This window comes from Rosa rugosa, chromosome 4, assembly GCF_958449725.1.
Source record: "Rosa rugosa chromosome 4, drRosRugo1.1, whole genome shotgun sequence".
In the NCBI taxonomy this organism is placed as follows: Eukaryota; Viridiplantae; Streptophyta; class Magnoliopsida; order Rosales; family Rosaceae; genus Rosa; species Rosa rugosa.
This window is the reverse complement of record NC_084823.1, coordinates 38,877,131-38,897,880: the sequence shown is the minus strand read 5'-3', so window position 1 is coordinate 38,897,880 and position 20,750 is coordinate 38,877,131. Positions and strand designations below refer to the sequence as shown.

Here is a 20,750-nt window from a genome sequence, read left to right as displayed (position 1 = left end):
ATCGTGTAATACATTAATACTAATTGAACGATCGAGTTTGTTTTAGTAAATTAGCTAGGGTCTAGTGTTATAGAATAGTCCGATCCAAATATGATTGTTTTCATGAAGTAACTCGTAATTGATAATCTAAATTCACGAACTTCATCAGTGTAATGATTATTTTTTACACTTCTCACATGGAGAGGTTCTTCTAGCCAAAAATCAATAACCGGGACAATTCTCTTCAAGTAACCTACAAATCACACCATTCAAGTCATTCCCACATCAATGATGTTCATGTGAGGCACAATGTAATTTTGCAACACCAGCTCTACAGTTCCTCCTCAAGAATCCATAGAAGTAGTTTATGACTAGCTTGTTAAGGAAAAAAAAAAAAAAAAAGTGCTCTTCTTTGCCCTCACATCCCCATGTGCAAGCAAATAAGAAAATCCTGAATCGATTGCTTCTCGCAGCGCTGTACATGTAGAGCTCGTTTTCCAGACTAGGGTCTTCATCTGATGACATCATACTAGGCGGCAATGCTGCAGTAATACCAGTTTCTTCCGAGGCAGTAGAGGATCCTACCTCTTGGAGCCTTGAATCACGCATCAATGGGATCTTAATTTCCTCAGTCCCATCACCTTCTGGGAACCCAACTGAAACGCTACATTAATCTATGCTACATTAATGTTGTTATATGACTAGACCGGCTCGATATATTAATAGACTAGCTCCATACATTTATAGACTAGTTCGACTTGATTTCAAGCTTGTGTATGATTACATGGAGCTGGTCTACTATTGATTGTACAATTTTGATGTGTATATGCAAATCCAACTTAACTGACATGTAAGGTTTTGTATGAAGGCCGGTTAATTCTTAAACTGATAATGTTTGGAAATGGAACTTGATAAGCAATTGCAGTTTCTTTTTCTTTTTTTGGTCAAAACATTCACAATCTCTTGATGAAATGCAGTTTTATATACATCGTGAACAAAAGGTTTTTGCGGATGCATGTACATTAGAATCAGAAAGGGAGCAATATGATACAGGTTTAGAAGTTGATCAGAAAAAGAGACGATCAACTATATATAAATTCCGGACTTTCGACATTTTATCTAGTCGAAAAGTTTCGAACTTTCTATTCTATCAATCATATGAATATACTCAAGTCAGTAAATACTAGAAGAATAAAATTACTGCTATGATTAATGTACGATGTATATACTCAAGTCAGTGAAGACTAGAAGAATATAATTACTGCTATGATTAATGTACAATGTACTCTTCAGTGTTGACACTTAACAGGTAATGGAAGGCAGCAATTTGGCTTATGATTTATGATACATCAATCTGTCTCCAGAAACATGGAACCGAAAACATCCTCATGACACACGACTACAATGGATTCCTATTTACATCTTTGTACAGCAAATATCGTGACCGAGTTTTACCCAATGCAGCATACCTGTCATGTAATGCAAATTACATTTATAAATTTGATTGATTTGGTCTCCCTAAAATGGGGAGAGAGGAGAAATTCTTATATATGAAACAAAGTAAATTTTTTGTGTCCCTTACCACTGTGGCACAAATGGCGCCATCCAAATGACATCTCCTGCCTGAACAGGGTACCTACAAAATTATCAATAAAAGTGCAATTTTCAAGACACAATTTAAAGTAGCAGCAGTAGAATGCCTGACCCCAACATTATCAATATAAGTCGAAATGTGATAAGATTTCAACAGGAAATTCTTATTGCAGCAGAATGCCAAACCCAAATATATAGGCAGAGAAAGGCAAGAATAATCAGAAAGGATTGCAAGTGGTGATGGCTACACCCAAACATGCTGTTTCAGGGACTTGTATTCTGGCCAACTACTTAAGATCAGCTATGTATAAAGAGTGATCTACCTAGAGATATAGTAGTGTGATTTCAGAGGTTGGTAAGGAGCACAATTGACCAACAAAAAGAAAAAAAATCACAACATCAGAGATGAGCAATAATTCTGGCATAAGCGTATAATTGAGCACCACACAGAGCCAATTTTACTCTTTCCCAAGGTAGGTAAACTTCAAATATCAAAGTGAAACTATTTCCACATTCATATTCCACACCCATTCTAATGCCTCTTTCTCCAGATATCGGTATAGACATTGTCAAAACTCATTCGCTCCATTCTCCTGACGGTCCCATGATTTGAAATTTTATTGATGGTTCTATTTGCCATCACAGCATGATAACAAACTCTAATGCACAACTCGCATATAAAATGATATGTACTATAACAGAATCCAAAACTATTCTACCAAAGATTCTTTAGTGGTCATGTTCAAATACTAGAGTTTGTTAGACAATAAGCATAATGATTTTGCATGTATAGATGACTAAGAAATTTGTTACCAATTTTATACTACAAGAAAAGCAAACTTAGGATGCCATGTGCCAAGAGGCACTAATCAGTTTGTTTAGTTTCTGTATGTGTGTGTGTGTGTGTGTAACAAAACCCCCGAGCACACACACCAAAATTCAATTGGTTTTATTATAAATCATATTAGTCATGCCATGAGTTCTGGTGTGAGAGTTCAAAACAGTGGACATGTGGCCCTTGAGCAATGAATAAATAGCACATACATCCACTATTGCAGCATGACACGCTAGTTTTAATTGTAGAACATAAGATATGTGTCAAGCAAAAGCTGCAAAACGTAAAGATTGAAAAGTTCCACAAAGGGACCTTAAGACAATCCTGCTAGCACTAGAGTCTGGCATAATGATCAACTTTCCCGTCATGATTTTGGCATTTTTGTATACGAATTTAAAACATTCTGATTTTGACTCATCTAGTCATCTCAACTAAAGTTGGCCACACACCTGATTTCCCCAAACAATGCATGTAAAAGGATCAACCTCGTTTGGTTTCAACAGTGAATGGAACTCTTACCAGCTATCACCTAACCGATAAATGCCCTGTCCCTCCAGAAGCAATAAACCATGCTGATTGTAATGCACCTCCTGCAAACCAAACAAGCCAAACACACAGTCTTTACACCAAACTAACATGTTTGTCATCAAATCCTTTTCAAGATGGAGACCAAATAAATATCAGAGAAGTATGAGGAAGTCTAAGAAATTCAGATGTAGACACAAATTGGTTATTTATATCATCTTCAGACTACTCTGGACTAAGGGATACTATTCAAACATCTGATATCCTGCCCTATCAGGGTTAATTCCATCCAAAAGAGATTTTACCCAAATTCTAGTTTCAAAATGTGACCGAATAGTGAATACTGAATACAATAGAGTTGGCTAGCAAGGTGAGACCAGTACCTTCACATTAAGATATTCCCCAGGCTGGAAATCCATAATCTGCCAACATTCAAATGATGTTTAATCACTATTAGATTGTGAGGACCATCAAGAATGACCACACATAAGTAAATGATTACTTACATGGATGTTGAAGTCATATGATACAGAAGTTGGAATAAGCTTCCTTAGTTGAAAGACCTGAAAATTGTTACAGAAAAAGTGAAAAAAAAGACTAAGAAATCTTAATTCAATCATCTAAGACAAAACATTACAACAAAAAAATGAAAACTGTGTATTTGTCTGCATCAACAAGGAAAAGTTGGACGTTGTTTCATTTGCTTGACTCTCAAAAGTATGAATAATCTAATTTGTAAAAACCAGAAAAATCTTCTTGAGAGATGTACCCCATTAATAATTTTTGAGGACTGAATCCGAGATATCCACAACAAAATGCCGTACATAGCTCTTCCTGAGTTTATTCTAAACTGACATCTTATCCAGAATGAAACCAAAGCTTGAAAATGCTAGTACTTACCTCGCCTGGAGTTTCCAGGAGTGGCTGCTGGTCTGTTGAACCAACAATCTGCTCAGTATGTAGATTATCCAGAGAGGAACGCCTAAGGGAAGCATCAGAGAGTATTTTAGCCACTTGAAGAGTACTTAATGGTTATCAAAAAGAAAGCAAAGGTAGGGAGATTTCCAAAATCTTATCTCCTAAATAGAACAATAATTGTTTTAGTAATGTTTCGTTATCAAGAAAACTGTGTCGGATAATTCAAGGCTTTCATTCCATTAGTAATAGAATTTAATGCCATGTAGGGTCATTTAAGTGTACGATGTTAAGGATACCACGAGATCACACAAGACTTAAGGAATGAGAAGAGAATCCATCCAGACAGTCATAGGGTATGGGAGACAAACCTTCTTTCAAAAACCACAAGGGTAGCAGATGCATCACACCTAATGGAATGGTGAAAATTAGGAGGTAGATAAGCATATGAGTCCACCTGTGTTTCAGAAATGAAAGAAATTAGACCTCTTATTGCCACTGAAATCAGACTTTTTATCTCTCCCACCTCACAGATTACTAGAAATGTCATTAGTCTACCACAAGAGGTCTAATTTCAGTGAAAAAAGTATAAATGAAGGTTTGGAAACACCATAAAAATTAAAAATTCTTAGCAAACAATAACAGCAATAGATCCTAAGACCCAATATATACAACCGAATATGATGCAGATTTAAGACAATCAATTCGCCAAAAGCACAAGGGCGGATGCAAACAAGTAAGGGCTTGTCTAGCAACATCATACTTAATTCTCTCAACTCTCCCTTCTTTCCCTCCGTTCCATTCTCCCTTCTTCTTTCTTTTATATTTTTTTTTGAAGAAAAGACGATAAAATAGAAATATTAATGCCAATAAACAGGCCCCAAGATAATATGCAATTGGGTGAATCAAACATTAAACTGTGGCAGTGTATATTAAATCAACTATCACCTAAAGCTAGTAACATAGAAATCAAATGGAATAATATTGAAGAGTTGAAAACGAATGCAGATTTTTTATTTAATCATCAAAATTCAACAATCTCACACTGAAAATCAATAGAGCTTTCTTACCATTAATTTCTGGCTAATACCAGAAGTATTAGTTAAGGTCACAGCACCCTGAACCACAAATATGAACCTAGTAGGAAAGACAGAGTAGTATATAAATCAAATGCTTGAAATATATCCTGCATCATAATCTGAAAAAGAAGGAATTTGCTATCATGTGGTAAAAATAGACACTGAGGAAATCAAGTTGCCCATACCTTTCTGCATCATTTGGGGGAAGTCCAGACTGCGAGTTCTCTGTACATGGTAGATATATATCAGTACTATCAGAAAGGAAAGGCCAGTTAATAAATTCCTTGGCCCTATTGTATATTAACAGAACACGATAAAATTGACCATATATCAATGTAACAAACCTTGCATCTTTGCTAGGTACATTACAAAGTGAGAGCCCATTGCAGGTGTGATCAAATACGCTCCTGATGTCAGGGTCCTGTTAGAGCAATCAATATTACTGCACAGCAATTAAAGAGGAACTTCTTAAAAAATACATCATGATGCAAGTTGAAAGTACCACTCAGGTAAAGGGCTAAAGACATGACTTTCTGGTGTAATTAAAGCATGGTCTCTTTTGTAGACACTTCGTGTGAAACCTGGCAGGTCTGAGAAGCAAAAAACCAAACAGACATCAGGTGGTTTAAATTTCCATTAGCACTGGTTATCAAAAGAACCAACAAGCTAGAAATGGTAATGCAAAATGAGCTCTAGTTGTTGTCAGCTCCCAATGAATCAAAAACTCAATAACAATAGAATTTACAAGAGTCCAGCTTTATTTGTTTGCTAATTCTTGTATTCTGATCTTACATCCAGTGGATTTTATTTGGTCTGTAGGATAATTCCATTCAAGTCAAGATGGAAGCTACTACACAGAGGGCAAGGAGTTCGCTAAAAAGTCTAATTACTAATCTCAATCTAATAACAACAAAATCATGTATCCAGCAGATTATAGTAAATTAAACAGGCCAAAGGAGATGCGATCCAAATAAAGAAATGGAAGAATAATTAGAAGTCTGCAAAGAATGCTGATTTTAGAAAATAGAGGCCCAACAAACGAATTCAAACTAGTTACATATTACAAGCATGTCGAACAAGTGAGAGAAATGTCTAAAGCTTCTGTCATTTTCTCGTTGAGTTTTCCACTGGATCCAAAAACCACAACACTAGAGACAATAATTCAAAACTCCGAGACCCCAATTTCATTTCAAATATTTTCTTCATTATTAACTACAGTGTCTGCACATTCTACTGTCAAATTACCAATGCAGATCAAAGAGCAAAATATATAAATACTACTTCTTTATTGAGTGATCACCCAGTAAAATACATATTTGTGCATAATACTCATTCTCTTAATCATCAGTTCACTGAAAAAAAAAAAAAAAAAAGTCCAAGATTTTGACAACCGGACTTCAATTTCCCTCAGCAACCAAAGACATGTTAAACCATTTTTGAAAAACCAACCCAAAACTCAATGCTTATGACTACTCCACAAACCAATAATCACCAATACAACCCACTGCCACAATCACCCAAAACATATAATTCAAAACAAAATACAGATTTCTATACACACTGACCTTGAAGATGAGAAGGAGAGAGTGTGGGATTGGTGGCCTTCCAATACAGCTGATTGGTGTCCGAACCCGAGTCGATGATTGAAGGAGCAGCAGAGCAAAACCCACCTTCAGCCACTGCCAAGTTGATCAAGCCTGAAACTTTACAAGATTGAGAAGCTCAAAGTCAGCAAAACATGCAGAAGAAGATGAAGAAGGATTAGATAATAGTTGGGTTGGTAGTTACCAGTTAGTGTCGTGAGAATGAGGAGAAAAGCTTGATTCATTGTGACAATGGAGTATCTGGGTCGCGCTGATCTGGCGTTGTTTTTGTATTGGGTATGTAAAGCTGGGAACCTGGGGAGTGGAGTGGTGACTAGGAATTGGGTAGTGGCGGAGGAAAGACAGGGTACCAAGATTGGCAGATTTTGTCACATGTAAGTGCCAGGCGGGTGTCACGTTTGTATTGTATGGCATAAATTATTGATTAGTTTTTTAAGAGTTCTTTTAATGCGGACTACTAAAATGAAAATTAGTTGAGAATTTTCTAATCAACGGTTTGAGTGACTCACTTTTTTATTACATTACAGCAAATCAACTGTTAGATGTTTCAACTGTTAGATGTTTATGGTCGGTGAGCTGTGACCTGTTGGTAAATTATAATTCCAACATTGTATAGGTCATGGGTTCAATTCTCACTGACATATGTAAGGGTGGGGTGAGTTAAGAGTTTTTTTTTTTTTAAAAAAAATAAAATAAAAAATAAAAAAACAAATTGTTTATGTATGCATGAGTATATCACTTCTTATTTTCTTTCAAATTGCTAATTGTTACAGTATCGAACTAGATCAAATTAATAGACGAGCCAAATATTTTAAACATGAACCATTCATGTTCATAACTGATAAATCATGATTATGAATGCCTTAACGATTTTTAATTTGGTTAAAAAATTGCATAAATGATCTTCACATGAATATATATAATGGTTGATTTACAGAAATGTGATTGAAAAATGAGTCTCACAAAAAAGTCATCAACTAGTCATCATTTTAATGGTCCTCATTTAAATAGCTCCCTAGTTTTCTTTGCAATTTTCTTTTTTTGACCTACAAAGTATTTTTTGTTTGGCTTCAATTGCATTTGAATTCAATTGCTCTGACCCCTTTACATACGTTACGCAACACATAGATTATCCCTTTTATTGCCCTCATAAGTAACCTAGAGAAGATGCTAGGCTTTCTTGGTAGTCTCAGAATGACTAATCCTAACCCTTTTTTTTTTTTTTTTTTTTTTCGATAAGGCAGTGAACAAATTATTTCTTGCCTTATAATCATGTTTACAATCACAAACCTCATACGGACTCCACTCATCCTTTGATTTAGGGATCATTTTGGCTTCAGAAGACTCAGTAGCCATAAGATTTTCAGGTTTGGTTGGATGAACCTACCCTATCTCAACAATCTTCCACATATTTTCATCTTGAGAGTACAGAAAGGCTCTCATCATGATCTTCCATTGAGAATAGTCTTCCCCATCAAACCAATGAGGACTATTAATCAAACCAGAGGCTTGATCATGCTCACATTCCATCCCACCTACAGACCTAACTAAAAACTCTTAGTAACCCGCTTTGATACCAATTGAAAATACTGGGATGAAACTAAAAAGTCTAGAGGGAGGGTGAATTGGCTGCCCTGATAAAACCCATAACTTTTTCAAAAACTCAACAGCTTATTTTCCAGGATTGAAGCAAGACAAGGAATCCCAGAAAAATAAAGAACACAGAAGTAGAAGTCAAGTAAGAGAAGCAATCACACAACAATCAACAAACATAGGAATTGTTTGCGCAGAAAACCCTCAAAATGAGGTAACAACTGCGGGGCCTTAACTCTTGAAGGCTCTAGTGAAAATCAACTGACTTAATGGAAAGATACAAGTGCAATTAACTTACAACCGATAGCATTGACCTCGGCTATTCTTACTAGACCTCTCTCTAGATGGTTGTCTAATCACACTGACGTTGTTCTTCTCCACCGTTGAAGCACTTCCATTAATCTTCTTAGATTGACAAGCACTGACCTCGACTCTCAATCACTTTGCAATCAATGACACCCAACTGATCGCGTGGGTTCTTTGATATGCAGGATGAAAAGGGTGATGAAAAATATGTTTGTTTGATTCACCAATTTACTTAAGCATGGAACAAGTAAATTAATGACTTTCTATGAAGCTCATGGTTTTTCTGATGTAATTGAAAAACTCCTTTTGACGCATAAAATATTTTTCTCTTCAAAAGCGTACAGATTGAATGATTTTTCTGCCTATATGTATTGTGCAGACTTCCCCTAAAACCTTGGAGAGTTTAAGACTTCCAAACCTAATTGACTCCTATTTGGAAATAAATTTTCTAAAAGAATAATCAATAAATATAATGTGATTTTATCCCTAAAGAAAATAAGAGACATAACTAACCAAATTAGTCTGAATGAATATCCTCCTAAATCAGTGACATACTGCTTTGAATGAGAAAATATCCTTGAAGAAAATTGAACGACAATTAAGCAAGTCACACAAACAGACTTCACGGGGATTGCAACACAGCCTTCAATCTGCATTTAGACACAAGAGATTATGAAATGCAATGCATTTACCTGTGAAGTAACCGGGATAGTCTGTTAGGGCATTGGGTTCCTTTTCATTCGACTAGGTCTTCACTCCAATGATTGACACACTCCTACATTAGACCTAAGACTCTAGGTTTTGTATTAGGAATGCCAATATACAACAAAGCCTATACTAACACATAGTAAGGTACATTGGCGCTTGGCCTTCTCTTTCACACCGCTTTGGTGCTGGTGCGATGATTGTATCTATAGGTTCATTTAGGATGGCTATGGATATTCTTGTTGCTTTGTTATTCACAATCGCTCTATGCATCATACTCATATATTTACCGTTGATAAGAATCTGTACAATCAATTGAATAAAGATCATTACCCCTCAGCTTCAATTCATATATCTTCACTAAGGTACAAAACACATGCAAATTAAGTTGACAGTTTTTTTTTTTTTTTTTTTTACACATATAATGATGGTCCGATCGCTAAAGGCGAATAATAGGACTAGTAATTTGGCATGTTTATGCAAATAATTAGATCAATCGATCACTAAAATAATACATTTATCATGTAACTTTTATGCTATATATCCATGTGAGCTCGAACATCTTGAGTGAGATCATGATATTTATGTACGTGTGGTGGGTGGATTTGGTTGGGGGTTGATGGTTTTGGTAGTTTTAGTGGTGGAGGGTGGTGTTGCTCCATAGATATTGTATTCAGTTTGAGCATACGATAAACTACTTTGGCCACAAGGTCCTCATAAGTGGCCGGTGCTGGCTCAGAATTCAAGATATACAAGTCCTTGTTTGAATGTTGCAATGACCACACCCTTATCAAAGTCTCTACACCTTGTAAACATACTTATTTCTTAACATTCGAGTAGGGGCGGGCAGAAACCGAACCGGCCCGGAAAACCGGCTCGGGGACCGAACCAGATGAAACTAGTCGGAAAAAATCACTTTACCGCACCGGACCGGATTTTTCCGGTTCGGGACCGGGTTCAGGTTGTGAACCGACCGGAAAAAACCGGACCGCCCGCATATTTAATAATTATTTAAATAAATATTATTTTATTTAAATTAATATTATTTTTATATAGTTGTCGAATTGTTATTGGTTGAAATCAGGGAGTATGTGAAACCTGATGCACCTGATTACTCTCAATGAGAGAAAACCTAGCTGACTTAGTCAGCCCCTCATTTCTACTCTTCGAGACTTCGACTCCGCCTCATCTCTCTAACTCTCTCGACCCTCAGATCTCTTTCTCGACTCCGTCTTCTTTGCCGACCAAGGATGCCGAGCAACGCTGACCGAAGACCCCTTCGAACTCCGACCGAAGACGCCGAGCAACACTGACCGAAGACGCCGAGCAACGCCGACCGAGGACTCCTACGAACTCCGATCGAAGACACCGAGCAATGCCAGATCGGAAACGTCTTCTGATCTCATCTCTTGATGGAATCGGTAGGCTCTTGTTCGATTTTCAATTTCTGATTCTGTTTTGATGTTGACTTGCTTGGGAGACTTGACTTGCTTGCTTCTTTGATTTTGACCATGAGAGACTTAACTTGCTTGACGCCTTGACTTGCTTGGTTCTTCGATTTTGACCATGAGAGACTTGACTTGCTTGACGTCTTATTGTGTTGCTTCTTCGATTTTGACAATTTCTTACTTGCTGCTTCTTAAGTCTGCTTCTTAATTGCTTTTGCTTTTGCTTCTTACTTGCTTTTGCTTTTGCTGCTTCTTACTTGCTTTTGCTTTTGCTTCTTGCTGAGATTGGTAGGTTGAGCTTCATCACATTCTAACCGATCTCAGCATAATAAAACTGAGAAAGTTAACCTTTTGTTTCTTTTCTGCTAAGTGCTAACTTATGTGTCTGATTTCATTGTCAGGGAAGTGGAGCATCGCAAACTCTCAATGCGACACCAACTGGGTCAAGCACCGGAACAACACCAACTGCTACAAGTGAATCTGCTGCACCGCTTATGTTGCACCGGAACTTTGATTTAGTTTTGGAAATTGCTTTTTGGTTTGAAATGTTGAACAGTTGGAGCAAATTGTTGATGTTTGAATGTTTGATAGTTAATCTGCAGGTTTGACAGTGTTAATGTTATTTGTCTAGTTCAGAACTTGAGATGTTGATGTCATGAACAGGTTATTTGAAATGTTCATTACTTGTTGTTTGTTGAGTGGTTTATTTTGTTGATATTTTGATAGTAATGGTTACATAGCTAAATTTGTCGACTTTGGTCGAAAATATGCGAAAAAATAGGAAGTCGAACACAAATCGAAACCGATCCGCACCGCACCGCAAAACGGTGTAACCGAAGTAAGCGGTGTAGGTTTTAAAAATGCGGTTGCGGTTTTAAATATAGCATAACCGAATGAAGCGGTTTGGTTGCGGTTTTGGCCTAACACCGACCCGCACCGAACCGCGCCCACCCCTACATTCGAGTATCAACTCCAAATAAGGAAGCTTTATACTATTTTATCTCTTGTATAGATCTTTGTATCTGTATTGATGATAACAATCTTCTCTTTGCTCCAGTTACTATGACAAATATCTTTACAACCCTTCATAATATAGGGCCTCTGAAAGCTTCAGGCCGATGGTCTATGCTATATTCTTTCATACTTTTTGGAATTAGGTAAAAGATCCATAAATTGGTCTCTGATTTTTTCTTTAGCAATATTGATTTCTCTCAACAATCAAACTAATATTGTTTTGTTACCAAAAAATAAGAATTCTGAAACAATTAATCATTATAGGCCTATTAGCCTGTGTAATGTTGCTTATAAAGATATTTTTAAAATATTAGTCTCGAGACTTAGACCTTTACTTGACAAATGTATCTCTCCAAATTAGGGAGCTTTTGCTCCAGATAGAACAAATCATGATAATATCCTTATTGCTAATGAGATGTTTACTTCCTTAATCAAAAGAAAGGAAAACAAGGTTGTATGGCTATCAAATTAGACTTAGAAAAAGCTTATGATTTTTTAAGTTGGGATTACCTGTTTTGTTGCTTACAAGCTTTTGATTCCATAACTCTTGGATAAATCTTACTAAATCTTGTTTAACTTCTGTCTCTTTTTATGTTCTTCTCAATGGTTCTGCTCATGGTCATTTCAAGCCTTCAAGAGGCATTAGATAGGGAGATCCCATATCCCCTTCTTTATTTATTGGGATAAAATTTGTTTAGTCCATGTAGTTTGTCTCTAACATCATTTTAATCCTTGACATTTCAATTTCATTCAAAAACTCATTGACTCAATTTCTCTCCAATAGATCTATTCCATTAACTTTCCGTCCAAATGCTTCATTAAGTCGTTGACGTGGCATTCTATTCCACGCCAACTAAGCTTGATAATAGTGAAATGTCCAATATAGCCTTGTGTTCTTTTATTCCTTTATTTATTTTTTTATTCCCTGTTTTTTTTTTCTTTTCCTCCTTACCTTCTTCTTCTTTACACCCAAACCACTATAACCACCACCGAGCTCTCTCTCCTAGCCCAACCACCAATCCCAAATGCCTTCACTTTGGAATTGCCCTTTACATTCTCAGGAAACCCACTTCATCACTTTAGATTACTAGGCCTGAACTGGAAATACATAGTGGAGATGAACAATCTTTCATTCCTACGGAACGGCTAAAAGGTCCATCTTCTGTTGCTAATATAGTCACGACTTCTTCATAGAAGTTGTTCAGAATCGAGTCTTCTAAACTGTACTCAAATTTCATGAATATCTAACAGTTGAATCTTCCAAAATCAAGGTAAAACCTTATTCAAAATCAAGGTTTTGGATATGTACTTGAAATGAGGTTGGAAAGCTTGAAGCTTTTGATTTCTTTCACTGATTATACTTATACGAGTGTATAGTATGCTTTAAAATGTGAAATCCAGAAACAAATTGATTAAAAGTGGTTGTGGTTTTTTGGGTGTGAAGAAAAGAAGGTAGGTAGAAAAGAAAAAAAAAAGGGAAAATGCTCATTCACCCAAATTTGAACTACATTAACCCCACTTACCCAAATATCTTATAGGATTGCCTACTTACCCAATAAATTACATATTTTTTGCCCAAATACACAATTAAGTGATTTTTTATTGTTTTTTTATTTATTTTTAGGACAATTTTTCCCTCTCTCCTTCTCTCACATAGAGAGAGGGTGGAAGAGAGAAAAGTCATGGGAGACTTCGCCGGACTTCGGTCGACGGAATCTGGTAACCGGTTGCCGGAATTTAAAATCCGGTCACCAATCGCCGGAATCCGGACTTCGCCGGAAACCTCACCAAAGCTCACCGAATATCCCCAAAGAGGTCGTCAAAGATCTTATAGGTCATCGAAAAGGTCGTCGGAAACTATTATTGCCCCTATAAAACTCTATAAACTTTTATTGCCCCCTAATAAAAACTTTATTTAGCGGCAATAATGTTATTATTGTCCCCTAATAAAAACTTTATTGGGGGCCAATAATAACGTTATTTCCCCTCAATAAAAACATTATTGGAGAGCAATAAAAGTATTATTGCCCCTTAATAAAAGTATTATTGAGAGGCAATAATAACTTTATTTTCCCCAATAATAATTTTATTGGCCCCCTAAACCCTAGTAAACAAATTTTATTCACTACCACCATTATCTTAGATTTCGCCGGAGGTGGGTGAGAGAGAGAGAGAGAGAGAGAGAGAGAGAAGAACACTTTAATGTTTTTTTTTTTTTTTTTTGAGAAGTAGATAATTTCATTACTTATCCATGGCCAGAAGGCACGTACATTATATGCTGTCTTACACCAAGTAATACCTAGTTGGTCTAAGCTGTTAAGCACATAACAGGTAACCCTCATTGGGAACAAACTGGAGCACAGCGTTTTGGCCTAGCTATAAGGAGACAAATCCAACAACTATCTAAATCCTTTCTAGAGTAACCCTAATTGCCAAGGACCTCAATTGGTGTACAATCAGAGAAACTAAACTTAAATAGCAATAGACTGGAATCAAATGCTAGATACCTAGACTACGCAGGAAAATGCCTAGATCGGGCCGGAGCCCACTACCTCCCTTCAAGAGGGAATGACTAGAAGCAAAGACCTAGCAGCAGCCCATTGGCCCAATGGAAGACAACACCCAGCCCAACCAGCTTGGCCCGACCCAATTCAGCCTCCTTTCCCTGAGCTTGGTTAGACAAACGAGCGAAACTGCAGCCGGAAACGAAGCCACTACCGCACCGCCGTGAGCGAAAGGGAAACCACCATCGCCCCGCCTCAAAGAACGCCTTCACTACCGCGACACCACCAACAGAGGACATAGTCAACAGCTAAAACGCCCAAGCCGCCAAGTGAAATCCTATGGAGAGAAAGCATCGCAGCAGCAAAAACGTCGCCGCCAAATCCGTTCCGCGCAGCCTTGAGTCGATGCCCGCAGTCGTCCAAGTCACAGAGGAGATTCGACCAGACCATGTCTACCACCGCTGTCAAAACCAGGCACCGCTCTCCAAAAGCCAAATCAGCCCTTAACCATCAGCACCCGTCCGGCAGCTTCACAACATCGACAAGGCTAAGCCAGTGCCGAAGCCGGAACACCGCCGGACGAGCAGAACTTTCGGCAGGAGGCGAAACCCGCTTGCTAGGGTTTTGGAGAGAAAAATTAGGAGCAGAAAAATAATAGCTGTAACTTTATATTATTGCATAAAATTCATCATAAACTTTTAATGTTTTTTTCTTTAAAGCCGAAACCCAAATATAAATTAGACATGAATGAGGTTAACAAGTGATTTTTTTACTGCCATCAGATTTCATGGTATTACCTATTCTACCTCCAGACACATGTGATTAATCTTGCCTGCCGCCAACCATAATTTGTGAAACAAAAGCCTTCTTTCTGGGCACAATGAATATGAAAATTGCAGTATGAAATAGTACCCAAAGCACTTCAGATCTAGAACAATTCCTGTATCAAGATTTCAAAAATAAACAAATAAATCACAGCAAACAACAAAACCAACCACTAATCAAAAAATGCTAAACCCATCAAACCACGTGTTCATCTGCTTCCACGCTACTTTTGTACGTGACTGTACATCTCTTCCGCCAAGCCTAGAACCAGAAGGCACAGAGAGCGACTTCTTACTCCACTGAAGCCGCCACCGATGAGCGACAACAGTTCGACCTGCCTAGATTTTCGGGTCTCTCATTCCACGACGGCGACGACGAAGCCTCAGATGATGGCTGCGCAGGGCATAGATGATGGAGAAGCCGGCAGCGATGGCTGCGAAGCCGCCGAGGAGACTATTGCAGTGGCCGGAGCTAGCTGACTCGGACAGATCGATGATGGAGGACGCGGATCTGTGTGTGTGTGTGTGTGAGAGAGAGAAAGAGAGAGATGCTTTGTAATTTCTTGGAGGTTAAAATTATCTTTTAATCTTTAAATTCGGTAAGTAGGCACACTAGTCTCTTAGTGGAGTAAATGAGTTCATGTTGGCCTAAATTTGGGCATTTGGTCAAGACCCAAAAAAATAAAAAAATAAAAAGGAAGAGAGAGAGAGAGAGTAAAAGAAATTAAAAAAAAAAAGGAATAAAAGAACACAGGGTATATTAGACATTTCATTATTATTGAGCTGAGTTGGCATGGAATGGATTGTCACGTCAGCAACTTAACATAGCATTTGGACATAATGGACATATTAGAAAGAAATTGAGAGATACATGTTAGAGAGAAATTGAGAGATATCAAGGAGTTTTTGGATGAAATATGGAACAGCGGGGACTGAAATGATGTTAGAGACAAAGTCCAAGGACTGAACAGATTTTATTCTTGCTATGGAACCTCTAATTAGAACCTTTAATTGTCTTGCTACTAAACCAAGAGCTCAGGTGATTATTCTCACTTCTACATATGGTTTTAAAGTTTCTAATCTTATATTTGCTGATGACTATCTTAGTTTTGCTAAAGCATCTCATTCATATACTCAATACTTTGAATACTTTCTCTTAAGCTTCAGGCCAACTGATTAATTATCATAAATCCAATATCTATTTTTCTTCAAATAGCAGTGCCTCTATTAAGCGCAAGCTAGGTTTCAAATTTCTTCAAAACTACCGAAATTTCTGTAATTTTGAAGTACCCAAATAAAATTCATATGCTATATCATTTCCGTAAGGAGTTTACTAAAATTTTCCATAAATTTCCGCGAAAAATTTCCGAATCTACACACAATATATTTAAAAATTCACACTGCAATTTTGTTCGAAATTTCTCTGAAATTTCTGTGAACTTTGTGTGAATTAAATCTGAACAATCACTAATATAGCACATTCACATGTATATAAACACAAGACTAAAGGCATGTTAAATTAGTATATATTTTGGTCAGAATAGAGAACATACCTGATGCCGAAAAGGAGTCGAAAGCCATTGAAGCAAGGTTAGTCTTCTGCAGTTGCTCTAAGTCCGAGTTTACTCTTAATGGGGCTGAGTTCCTTAAAACTCGTGTGTAGAGAACGCAGGGACCAAACCTTATATATATAGAGGTAAGATATCAGAATTCTTCCCATTAACGAATCCTAATACTTCAAGTAATATCCTCTATCTTGTATCAATATATTACCTGATTCACAAGTATATCAAGTTCCCTAAATAATAAGGATACAGATACAATTCCTTATTACAACAGGGTAAGAATCCAATGCAATCTCAGTTATTCCATTCACAAGTAATCATATACAGTTGCTCTAGGTGATTAATGTATGTCCACATCTTACACTTTGTATATCACCGACAACGAATTTTTTACTTCATACATTCATAAAGAAAATATAAAGCAAAGTTGAATACAACAAAAAACCTATTTGCTTTTATCTGCTAGAAAGTTGAATGCTCCAACCACAACATGATTCCATTTTTGCTTTGTCTCAAATGTTGTATGCTTCATACAATGAAACACCATATTGGATAATTCCACAATATCCGATATATGGATTGCATGTGGGAAGAGATCAACACACATACAATACCCATGTGATGAAGTACCAAAATCATTTCCAAAATTTATGTACTTGGGAGCAGTATTGTATGATACTAAATGGAAGCAGTTCAACCAGCAAGATCGAACCACATCGTAGTAGCTTTTATGTTCCTTTTGTTGTACTAGTTCATTTTCATTCACGGGGTTTCGGTATTACGTTCCTCCTCCGGGGTGTCCTGCCCAGTTGTAATATTATTAGTGAAAAAAGGGTGATGGCCGGCCAAGCCTCTCACTGGATTCCAGCTATATATAAAAAATAAAAAAAATAAATCACATTCACATTATCAATATACAACACATTTATAATTACATATAGATTTGTTTTTTGAATCGGCCCAAGGGGCAATAATATCATTCATCACAAGCCAGAATAAGTCGTTACATACCATTCCGCTGCCATTTAAGGACATAGGCAGACAAGAAGATAGTGGTAGTACCCACAATGGTACATAGAAATAGACCTACTCATTAGACATCAAATACGTAGAGGTAGCGAAGATCCTCCATTGGTACTACGCCGGATGCGCTAGAGATCTAGGTTCCTAATACAAGAAACATTATTGTAATTAGACAAAAACTAAAAACATAGAGTTGGGCCAAGGGCCTAAACCCTAGCCCAAAATAAACAATGGACTGGGGCAGAACCCCAACCTAACATTTCGTGGCCCAATAGGGTAGTCCACCAAGGAATTGGCCATAGGCCCATCAAACTAGTACGGTCTAGTCTATCTTCTCCCATCAACGCCCCGTTGTATCACCGTCCAGTCAAGATCCGACCGACCCACATCCGATCAGCATCGCCACGAGCCTCCCACCAAGCCATCATCCTGGCGATCCAAGTCACGCCGCCGCGACATGCATCAGCCCAGAAAAACAATCCCTGATCTAGGCCTTGAAACACCACCGCCATCGAAACCATGGCACCGCCAATCCAAAACCCAGCAGCAGAGATCGACTACCGGACCGGAAAGCACACACACCGCCTTCGCCGCCCACCCAGCCGCACCTTCTGACCAAACCCGTACAAATTCCTCCGACCAAGTCCTATGGGCATATAGTTCTCCCATCTGGCAGCAAACCCATGATGGCGGCGAGGCCGGAGGCCAGCATCGACATCCGAGCGCCGTCGGACGAGAAGGAAATTGAAAACGGTTTGGGGCCTTGGGGTTTCTCGAGTTTAGATAGAGTTGTTATTATGATTGAAACTCAAACTATAATTACATATAGATTAAAACACTAGTTTAGCAACCTACTACAATACTAGTTGATTACTCATCCATATTAAATATCACAATTCTATTATAAATGTATAATTTTAGAGAGTTTACATTATAAATAGCTTTATTATAGGTTAGTTTAGTCTATGTAAAAATTTCATTGAAAAATATAATTTTATAAATGTAATTAATGTGATTTATTTATTTCTAACTGAAATTTCCGCCAAAATCGAAAATTTTTCCGAAATTTCCTTAAATTTGAAGTACCGAAACTGAAATTTGAATCCTTGTTTAAGAGAGATATTGCGGTATTCAACATAACACTTCCATTGGTAAGTATTTAAGGGTTCACAACATTGTTTTTTTGGAAGGATCCTCTGAATACAAATGATCTCATTCTCAAAATACAGAAAAAGCTTTCAGGTTGGAAAACTAATACTCTTTCAAGAGGTGGAAAGATTACTCTGGTAAAGTATAATCTATCTGGAAGCCTAACCATATTCTTTCTTGCTTTAAAGGTCTAAAGAAACTTACTGATAGACTTAATAAAGAATGTAAATCCTTCTTTTGGGGTAAATTGCATTGCTTGGAATCAGACTTGTCTTCCTAAATCTAAAGGTGGATTAAGCATTAGACCTGCTGGTTGTTTTAATAAAGCTGCTAACTAACCCTCAAAATTGGTGGGTGAAGTTAGTAACTAAAAAATATCTTAGCTAGACACAATTATTTTTTGAATGCTAAAAAAATCTTCTCATTCCTTAGCTTGGAAAGGCATTTTGGATGCTAAAGACTAACTTACTGAAGGATTAAGATGGACTATTGTCTGTTGGGGATGGTAATAATATTCTTTTCTGGTATTTCAATTGGGTTCTACCCTCTTTATTTTCTTATTCCCTAGTAGAATAGAAATCTGTTAGATTGGTCACTCAAAGTATCCCATTTTATTCATAACCATACTTGAGATTTAAATGCTTTATCTAATGTTCTTCCTTCAGATGTAGTAAATTAAATCAAAGTAATAAGGTGTTCTTGTTGCAGAGGCTACTGCTCTCAGAGAAGTGGGGCCCACTGTTATTTTTGAAAAAATAACAGGTGTTCTTGTTGCAGAAGCTACTACTCAGAGATTTTTTACATATTGCTTTGCTTTATCAATACAATCATATCTTTGTAGAAGGTGATGCTAAGATTCTTATTGACTGTTTGAATCATAAAATGGAGATTCCTTGAAGGATCAAAACTATTGTTGCTGATATCAAGAGTTTGGCAGTGATAGCTAAATATATTAGCTATTGATTTTCCTTATTGACACTTAAGATTGTCAATTGTAGCAAGGGTAAACAAGGGTCTTTTCCGCAAAAGACTATGGTTCTAACTACTTAAAACAATGTCACAAAAGTGACCATTGTTCCTAGCGAACAGCAGTCAAAAATCTAATTAAAAACCAAATCTAAACTATTTAGAAAATTATTAAAATTTACAGAGATGTACTAGACACACAGGGAGTCCATCACACAAAATTTGGGAATTTTTGGATATAGTTTACTATTTAAAATAAATATGAAAATATAGAATACAGAATCTGAAAATAATAAAAATTGGTTTTAAGATGGTTTGAAAACAATATGGTGAGGATAGTTAGGGAAGATGCAGCCTCCCCCAACAATCAAACACAAGATAGAGAGAGAGAATGAGGAGAGAGAAAGTCTCTCAGAAATTGGTACAAAATATATTGGGTGCTGAGTTTCTATTGGAGAGAAGACCAATGATAACTTGACTTGTGTCAACACAAGAAACTTCTACCAAGGTGCTTGAAACACTTGTCAGCTATAGAACAAAGTTTATGTCTCTTTTTGTCGAGTGGTAGACAACTAGCCTTTTAGGATGCCAGCAAGAAGGCTGCTACTACGCGGTCACCAAGTAATGCTTTCAATCAATAATGAGGCGCCACGTCACCAATAAATTTAATTTCCACCCAAACTTTAAAAAATTATTAAAAATAGCTTGGAAACCCAAAAAATTCACCGAAAAATACTGCGAATTCATGAGAGTAATGAGCTCGAGAAATGTAGGCTACCCTTACTGCTCACACCGAGCAAAACCAACACCCAACAAAGAATCCAAATTCTCTCTTGAGCTCATTACCCCGCGAGCTATCTAAGTTTTTCACTAGATAACAACACGTGACATGTCCATTTGATTTTTGAAAACCAAATTCATTTGATTTTTGGCGTGTCCATTTTGATACTTGTAATGTAGGATGATAAATTTGCATTGATCTGAAAAGAGAGGGGGGGGGAGAGATTAAGTTGGCGTAGGAGAATAGGACAGATTCTTATAATTAAAATCAGTAATTTTTTATTTTAAGGAGAAATGTAGACCATTAGATATAAGGCTTGACGCGTGTCTTCATCTATTTAAA

At 37.1% G+C, this 20,750-nt stretch overlaps 1 protein-coding gene and 1 long non-coding RNA gene across 2 annotated transcripts; one reads left to right on the top strand and one right to left on the bottom strand.

Moving 5' to 3' along the window:
• Positions 1 to 1,221: 1,221 nt before the first annotated feature.
• Positions 1,222 to 6,911, bottom strand: LOC133743693 ((S)-ureidoglycine aminohydrolase). Its single transcript, XM_062171719.1, has 13 exons — positions 6,715 to 6,911; positions 6,492 to 6,629; positions 5,429 to 5,516; positions 5,271 to 5,347; positions 5,112 to 5,151; positions 4,918 to 4,984; positions 4,219 to 4,304; positions 3,833 to 3,914; positions 3,439 to 3,495; positions 3,316 to 3,354; positions 2,927 to 2,997; positions 1,562 to 1,615; positions 1,222 to 1,448 (listed from the first exon to the last, which is right to left on the bottom strand). The coding sequence occupies exons 1-13, from the start codon at positions 6,752 to 6,754 to the stop codon at positions 1,379 to 1,381; spliced, it is 909 nt and encodes a 302-aa protein (XP_062027703.1). The 5' UTR covers positions 6,755 to 6,911; the 3' UTR covers positions 1,222 to 1,378.
• A 3,082-nt stretch (positions 6,912 to 9,993) lies between these two features.
• Positions 9,994 to 11,280, top strand: LOC133706984 (uncharacterized). Its single transcript, XR_009844852.1, has 2 exons — positions 9,994 to 10,555; positions 10,984 to 11,280. It is a non-coding gene; the product is annotated as an uncharacterized LOC133706984 (long non-coding RNA).
• Positions 11,281 to 20,750: the final 9,470 nt, after the last annotated feature.